The sequence below is a fragment of the Rutidosis leptorrhynchoides genome, chromosome 8 (assembly GCF_046630445.1).
Source record: "Rutidosis leptorrhynchoides isolate AG116_Rl617_1_P2 chromosome 8, CSIRO_AGI_Rlap_v1, whole genome shotgun sequence".
Lineage (NCBI taxonomy): Eukaryota > Viridiplantae > Streptophyta > Magnoliopsida > Asterales > Asteraceae > Rutidosis > Rutidosis leptorrhynchoides.
Window position 1 is genome coordinate 113164763 of NC_092340.1, and position 9003 is coordinate 113173765.

The 9003-nt window shown below is 33.6% G+C and overlaps 1 protein-coding gene across 5 annotated transcripts; it reads left to right on the plus strand.

The window, feature by feature from the left end:
- Positions 1–2251: 2251 nt before the first annotated feature.
- LOC139862763 (uncharacterized) lies at positions 2252–4395 on the plus strand. 5 transcript variants are annotated; one of them, XM_071851389.1, is made up of 6 exons: positions 2253–2870; positions 3157–3266; positions 3344–3497; positions 3636–3717; positions 3803–3895; positions 3978–4395. In XM_071851389.1, the coding sequence occupies exons 3-6, from the start codon at positions 3462–3464 to the stop codon at positions 4133–4135; spliced, it is 369 nt and encodes a 122-aa protein (XP_071707490.1). In that variant the 5' UTR covers positions 2253–2870; positions 3157–3266; positions 3344–3461; the 3' UTR covers positions 4136–4395. The 5 variants fall into 5 exon arrangements, with proteins under 5 accessions (XP_071707493.1, XP_071707490.1, XP_071707492.1 ...); XM_071851391.1 differs by having other exon boundaries at positions 3173–3266; XM_071851392.1 differs by lacking the exon at positions 3157–3266 and having other exon boundaries at positions 2252–2870.
- The last annotated feature ends 4608 nt before the right edge of the window (positions 4396–9003 follow it).

Consider the following 9003-nt stretch of genomic DNA (forward strand, 5'->3'; position numbering starts at 1 on the left):
TTTTACCCCCGAGAAAATGTAAATTTGAGGGGTCGTTGTGTGAATTGAGGCAAAGATGAGGGGCCGAATGCAGTGTGAACGCAAACGCAAAACTACATAACAAATACATTGGAACTAAAAAAAGTTTGGTGGCTACGAATACAGTGTGAACGCAAACGTAAACTACATCCCAAATACATTGAAAGAATACAGTGTGAACGCAAACGTAAACTACATCCCAAATACATTGAAACTACAAAAAGTTTGGTGGGTTTTAGTAGTTATGGTTAATTAATTAATTAATTTTTGATTTAAACTCGAATCGTCAGATACATAGTTTTTTACTTTCGTTATTAAAAAACGGGAACTTCACAAAAAATTAGGGCTCCTTTGAAAAACAAATCATTCGCACGATAATCACCAAAAAACTCAGACCTCTTCCATAATCGGAAAACGGAGTAATGCAGATTCCATAGCAGATTGAAGTCGTCACCGTCTCTTGATATGTAACAATGAAGAACAGGTATTGATTTTTTTGTTTTTTTTGTTTTTATTTTTTGTATCAATTGTGTTTCATTGGAACCTACAATCGCAATCATGAAAACTTGGAATCGACAATTGACGATTGAAGTCGGCACCGTCTCTTGATATGTGACAATGAAGAACAGGTATTGATTTGATTGAAGTCGTCACCGCCTCTTGATATGTAACAATGAAGAAAAGGTATTGATTTTTTTTGTTTTTGTTTTTTATTTTGTATTAATTGTGTTTCATTGGAACCTGCAATCGCAACCAGGAAAGCCTGCAATCGACGATGGAAGTTGTCACCGTCTCTTGATATGTAACAATGAAGAACATGTATTGATTTTTTTTATTTTGTATCAATTGTGTTTCATACATTTAACACTCGTATTATACCTCTATAGCTCATAAATCTAAATGTTGAAGTTCAATGGTAATCAATTTCATATGCAGCTAATGCTGCTAAATAGGTTGTAGCGGCTCCTAATGAATGAGGTTATGTTTTATGTTATCTCTCGGTACAAATTCTATCTTTTTGTGTTTTTGATTACATTACTCATTGTTTATGCATGATTCACAGAGAATTTATGTGCTTTTGATTATACTCATTGTTTCATTCGTTCATCTTAACCGATTTCAAGAATTGCTGTGATAAACTCATTATATTCAAAGAGAAATACGCCTGGATTGAACTGAAGTGGATCAGTGGATGCAATATCGACAACTAATTCAAACACATGTGTTTCTTCTTTCCGATTAATTGGTATGTTCATGTTACTCTAACTTTGTATCTTATTAACTTTGTGTTAGTGTGCACTGTGTAAAGATTAGTGTAGTTGTTTAGGATTTTTTTTAATACTCGTGGTTTAAATTGTCCGACTTTATGATTTGGGTTTGATCAGGTAATGGAATTTGAATGAGTGAATTCATGGTAATAGTTTGATTCTTCCATCATCGTCATTCTGGAGTGTGTTCTTGGTACATTATTATTGGAATCCGATGATCATTTTTGAGGTAATCCTTAATCTATCTTATATAGTATTTGGATTCAGTATTGTTCTGTCAAATGGGATTTGATGCTTTTTCTGGTAACCAATTAATATACACATAATCCAGACCTTAATAGTGAATCAATCGATTCTAGGCAGCATCAGGGAAGATGATGTTTAATTTTCCTTATATTTTTAAAATTACTTCATCACAACATATAAAATCTTTATAAAGAAAACTTTTATGAGTTAATCAAACTTTCAGGAGTCATATAATGAAAAACTTCAGGAGTCTAAACTTGAATGACTCATTCTGAAAGATCCACATTACATGTACATATATTCTACTCCATATTTTTAATTGGGTTAGTAGGTAAATAATGTGTTTGTTAATAATTAAAAAAGTGATTGTGAAGTTTTTTATACCTTAATTACTCTTCAGCTCAAGGTCATGGGAGACCATCAAAGGAGTTGTTGCTGGATTTTTTGAGTGATGTGCAAAGTTATTAATCGAGTATCGATGATTGTTAGAATGGGAAATCACGATGATTTCCCCATCCACAATCGGTAAGGTTTCTTTTTTCATAGTAGATTTGGATTTCCCCATCCACAATCGGTAAGGTTTCTTTTTTCATAGTAGATTTGTTATTGTTATTTGTTAGTAATCGTTAGCTTGCTGACAATATTATTTTAACTATTGCATGAAGCAGAAAATTTTTATACTCATAAACTAAAATAATTTGACTTTAGGTAGAATGCTTCCTCAGTAGTTATACAAAGATTATTTGACAAACAGTTTTATTGTAAAAATCAAGCCTATAAATATTTGTAGAGATTGTGGCCTCAAATCATTATAATTATAATTATAATTATAATATAATATGTAGCAGCTGCTAATGAAAACATTGTTAATTTGGGTGGTATCTTTAGAAAACTATACTAATTTGACGGTTATGTAGATTAAAGAGATCTGTACAATTGTATGTCACTATTCATTTTAAGTCAAAGTAATATTCAATTCATAAAATCTCTATCTCTACTTCATTTATAATAAAATCAAAATTGAGTGACAATTCAAACTAAAACCATGATCCTAACCATCCATTATCTAATAACCACTCAGTCTAAACCATCCAAACTAATCAAGATTGTCACGTGATTATCCATTAATTCAGATTTAATCAGTCCTAAATACCCCTGGCAAAGAAAAATGGGGTTTTTACAACAAAATAGGGGTTTTGGAAAACAATCTCATTCACAAGTTTTATCAGAAAAAAATATCAAATAGTACGCTCTCAAAATTCAGTTCGTCTTCAGATCATATCACTGTAGATTCAACCAGATTCCGTATAAGAGACAACTGGAAGTTCGTGAACACAGGTGCATATCGTTCTTTCTTCTCCTTTCTGTTTATATAATACAATAAATGCTGTTTAGGTTTTTAGTTTTTGTCGTTCGTTTGATTGTTGATCTAATTGTTCATGATATCATTCACAAATGATTGTTGCTCAAGAGGGGTTTCTGTGAGTCAAATTCAATCAGCAATTTACTGAACGTGAACCCAAATATCAACATACCTGATATACATGATATATAGGAGTCCAACTTTTGTTTTTTTTTTCTATGTAAAATTAGTAACAAATTCACCTCTCAAACGTAAGAACAGTCTTTATTTCATCCAGGTACATTCATCGACACATCATTCATTCGATTAAGTTTGATACAATTTTGTGCGACATGAATTTATTGTAGATTCAAGTGTGAACGATTTGAAGTGTAAGGATTCTTATGTTTACTTTAATTCGGTTTAATTAAGTAATTTGTTCTAATTACTTATTTTGTGATTTTTGAAGCTTTCTGGTTGCACTCAAGGTATTCGATTTAACGTCAGTGAGAATTTTTGAGGATCGTATCCTATTGTTGTGTGATGCGTAGTCCAAGCATTCTATCTCGTGGGTAACGGGTTTCTCTATGTTTGAATGGAATGAGATCGAGCAAAGGCTTGAGGTTTGTAGTATCATGCTTAATTAAGAATTTTTAATATAACTATGACAAAATTATTTTGTTAAAAACTTATGAAATATAAGTATGTACCTTTGCAGGCCCTTCATCATCCATTTACTTATAGACGTATTCCTTTTTTAGAAGGAAATGATGATTGGGCGTATGTTGCTTGCACAATTGATGTATTCCTTCTCAAAAATTCATCAAGATCAATTGTGTAAAGGTAAGAATTACATTTATATTGTACATACACGATACTTCCCAATGATGATTGGGCATATGTTGCTTGCAAAAATTGTTTTCAACAGGTAACTCCATTGTTGAATTGACCTTGGACATCGATGCCATCCTAGCCCTTGAATATATTCTCATTGTCCAGAAGAATCAAAGGTGTCTTTTAGGTAACAATATTTACTACATTTAAGTTCTTGCCGAGATACGATTTATTTTAAATGTATATAATATTTAACTCACATATTTTAGGTTCAAAGTCCCTGTCCGAGTTGTCAATGAGATTGGGCGGGTCTGCCTCATTCACTCTTTTTAAAAGTGCTACCGAGAAGTTTTTTCACAAAAACGCTTATGAACTCTGGAAGTTGATGGGAGATGATCGGGATCTACCTGATGGGCTGTATCAATAATTTGTAAGAGGTTGTTGATTAATGTTTATGTGAACACCTTTAAGTATGACAATATGTACTTTAACTACAACAGGATTAACTCTCAACCCAAGCCCTTATTTACCCATTTCCCAAGTTGAATGACCTACACAGGTTGCTACTTCTAAGGTTTGGATAACTATTTTAATAGGGGACTGCAATGTTTTTCCCGTTTCTCATAGTATAGATCTTAAAACTTCTTAATATTTTCTCACCTCTTTATGATGCGTTCAAGGTTTTTTTACGACCATTAAAATTCAATTTGTTTTCATATGTATTTTTTTTTTCATGATGCGGGTATGTTGAGATGGAAGCTGGTTGCAGCTACTTACATTGACTAATTTGAATACATCTTCAATAGTTAAATATGCTTACTACAACGCAACTTTTTGTAATTACCTTTCAATTTAACAGTGGCATCCCAATTATGATTTATTTTGGTATTTAAACAAACTAACAAATACTATATTAAATCATATTATTGAGAATTTGATATTTAATTTGTCCCTTACAAAAACCTCCCGAATTCACGGGTTCTAAGGTAACAAGTTAACGCAGGTTAATCACTCAAAAAATCCCGCGAATTCGCGGGTCTCCAGCTAGTTGCTATTAAACTTTTTAACTTAACAATTACAAGTGATCATAAGTTAAGGTTAATATCCATAATCAACATCGGTACTTGTTTACTTAAGATAGCGCTCATTGTAATGATTTTACTTCCGATTTTAAAAAAATACAAGTATAAAGTATAATATAATCACATAAATAGTTCATATTGCTCAATAGCCGGTGTTGCAAGTTTTGAAATTGGAAAAATTCAGTTATATAACCTTTTAACTTACCATCACTCGTAATTGTTATCAACTTTTTAACATATGATCACTCGTAATTGTTATTAAACTTTTTAACTTAACAATTACAAGTGATCATAAGTTAAGGTTAATATCCATAATCAACATCGGTAGTTGTTTACTTAAGATAGCGCTCATTGTAATGATTTTACTTCCGATTTTTGAAAAATACAAGTATAAAGATAATATAATCACATATAATTATTTGACAATTAAAATTTTGAAGAGATTACTAATAGAAGTTTTAGGTGGTGTTTGTTTTTCATTTTGTAGATCTTGTGGCATGTAGACATTTATATTGTAGAGTATTTGTTTTTCTGAATATATAAGATAAAATAGTGTATTATTTAACCTCGCAAACTTAGAAATATGCTTGTTAGTGCTGCAGATATTGTTAAATTATTTTGCATATATATAAAAACAAAGTGTCTTACTATCCAGCATACAAATCATTATGTTACATCTTCTCTATACACATGGTTTGCAGATCTTCGGAAAAAAAAAAAAACATCTTAAAAAAAAAAAAACAGTTCCACTTTAATGTGATGGAATGATATTATATATTATATATAATATAATATTATATTAATAGTAAGATTGATTGATTTATTCAAATGTCATTTGGTGAATACATCAACTCTTTCCTTCATCACCCCCAACACTTGTGCCTGAGTGGTACTTCAAGGTTTTTGGGTTTAACCACTCAAGGTTTTTGGGTTTTGAGAGATCTTGGGTTCGAGCCTTGTCAGGGTGATTACCATGGTTTTTCACATGATACTGATGGAAAAATAATCACAACGGGTAAACTACAAAGCGGAAACAAACTCGTTTGACAAGCATTTTCCGACCTGTATGAAACCGTGAGGATGCTAAAAAATAAGCTATACCAAATCCAACCCAAATCAGTCCCAATTTAGTACCAAATCAGCTAATAACAATAATCGAGCACACACAATACACACGAGACTTTTTACGTGGAAAACCTCTCAAAATCGAGAGTAAAAATCACGGGACTCGTAAGCCACTTAAATTCCACTATCATCAACAAAGAGAGCAATACAATAATCCTTCTCTATATCAACTAGAGGCATACAACATCGTCATACTCTTGAACAACAATAATCAACAAGTATATGAAACAATTAAAGATAAAAGATGAATGAATCACCCAATAATCTGCTCTCTGTTCCAGCAGCAAAATCACGACCTACAGACCTTATTAGATGAATTCAACGGTTGAAAATGTTGGCACTGATGTCAGGAAGACACATCCCAAAAATTGAGAAGATTCAACGGTCGGATCTCCGGGGATCGTCGATTTACTGGCCTGCTATCACTGTAGACGGAAATGGGGTTTCACTCTTTTTCTTGATCTATCTTTCCGCCCTCTCTTACGTATGAAGCTACACTTGTTTTGAATTAAAGGATGCCTCTGATGGTTGACCAAGTCAAACACCCATTGGGCCTAATTTTGTTGGGCTTAGAACATTGGGCTAAAACTTCCACATAAATGGAAACTAAATAAAAAACCCAACAAATCTCCCCCTTTTCAATTATGAGGAAGGGATCGCCATCCCGGCGATTGAGCAACATACCTTAAGCTTCTCACTTGCTAAAGCCTTTGTGAACATGTCGGAACCATTATCATCGGTATGAACTTTATCAAGTTCAAACGAACCATCTTCAAGACGTTCTCTAATCCAATGATACCGCACATCTATATGTTTTGTCCGCTTATGATACATAGAATTTCTAGCCAAATGAATCGCACTCTCATTATCACAAAGAACTACATATCGTGATTGCTTAAACCCAAGGTCTTGTAGAAATCTTTTCATCCACAATAGTTCTTTGCACGCTTCTGTTGCTGCCATATACTCAGCCTCGGTTGTAGACAATGCAACACATTTTTGTAACCTTGATTGCCATGAAACTGCTCCCCCTGCGAAAGTCATCAAATATCCAGAAGTGGATTTCATGTTATATTTGTTTCCTGCCATATCTGAGTCTGTATAACCAACAAGCACCGGCTCTCCATTTCCGAATGTGATACCTAACTTTGAAGTACCTCGTAAGTATCTCATAATCCATTTAACTGCTTCCCAATGCTTCTTACCCGGATTTGACATAAACCGACTAACAACACCTACCGCATGAGCTATATCAGGCCTAGTACACACCATAGCATACATCAAGCTACCAACCGCAGAAGCATATGGAACTTTGTCCATCTCCTCAACATCCTCCTTTGAAGTAGGGCAATCTCTATCTGTTAGCTTAAAGTTTGTAGTAAGAGGGGAACTAACCACTTTAGCATTCTTCATGTTGAACCTACTAAGCACATTTTCAATGTATTGCTCTTGTGATATATGTAACGTCTTAGCACCTCTATCTCTAGAAATCCGAATGCCAAGAATCTGTTTTGCTGGCCCCAAGTCTTTCATAGCAAAAGACTTGCTCAATTCTCGCTTCAACTGCGCAATTCTTTTAATATTTTTACCAACAATCAACATATCATCAACGTATAACAACAATATGATGAAATCATTATCACCAAACCTCTAAAAGAAAACACAATGATCTGAAGTTGTCTTTCGGTAGCCTTGCTTTCCTATAACCGACTCAAACTTCTTATACCACTGTCTCGATGCTTGCTTCAACCCATATAGACTTTTCTGAAGTCTACAAACTTAATTTTCTTTACCCTTAACCCGAAAACCTTCAGGTTGCATCATGTAGATTTCCTTATCCAAATCACCGTGAAGAAAAGCAGTCTTGACATCCATCTGTTCAACCTCAAGATCAAGACTAGCAGCTAACCCAAGAACCACTCGAATAGATCCCATCTTCACAACCGAAGAGAAAATCTCATCAAAATCAATACCCTTTTTCTGGCTGAATCCTTTAACGACTAACCTAGCTTTGTACCTTAGTTGTGAAGTAAGCTCATCTGTCTTCACTTTGAATACCCATTTGTTTCTCAAAGCTCTTTTGCCTTTAGGTAACTTCACCAGCTCATAAGTATTGTTCTCTTGTAAGGAATTCATCTCATCTTGTATGGCTTCACCACACTCCTTCTTATGCTCATCTTTCATAGCTTCTGCATAACACTCTGGCTCTCCCCCATCAGTGAGTAATACATACTCATCAGTAGAATATCTAACAGAAGGATGACGGTCTCGGGTAGACCGCCTAAGTGGGACAAATGAAGGAATATCTGGTACTGAAATCTCTACCTGCTCTGGAGCATCACCAACATCAGTACCATGTTCATCATTCTGAACATCATCTCCAACATTAAAATGTCATGTTCTTATTGATTAAAAATGTTCCATATTAATTGATTTCGTTGCGAGGTTTTGACCTTTATATGAGACGTTTTTTAAAGACTGCATTCATTTTTAAAACAAACCATAACCTTTATTTCATAAATAAAGGTTTAAAAAGCTTTACGTAGATTATCAAATAATGATAATCTAAAATATCCTGTTTACCCACGACCATTACATAATGGTTTACAATACAAATATGTTACATCGAAATCAGTTTCTTGAATGCAGTTTTTACATAATATCATACAAACATGGACTCCAAATCTTGTCCTTATTTTAGTATGCAACAGCGGAAGCTCTTAATAATCACCTGAGAATAAACATGCTTAAAACGTCAACAAAAATGTTGGTGAGTTATAGGTTTAACCTATATATTATCAAATCATAATAATAGACCACAAGATTTCATATTTCAATACACATCCCATACATAGAGATAAAAATCATTCATATGGTGAACACCTGGTAACCGACATTAACAAGATGCATATATAAGAATATCCCCATCATTCCGGGACACCCTTCGGATATGATATAAATTTCGAAGTACTAAAGCATCCGGTACTTTGGATGGGGCTTGTTGGGCCCAATAGATCTATCTTTAGGATTCGCGTCAATTAGGATGTCTGTTCCCAAATTCTTAGATTACCAGACTTAATAAAAAGGG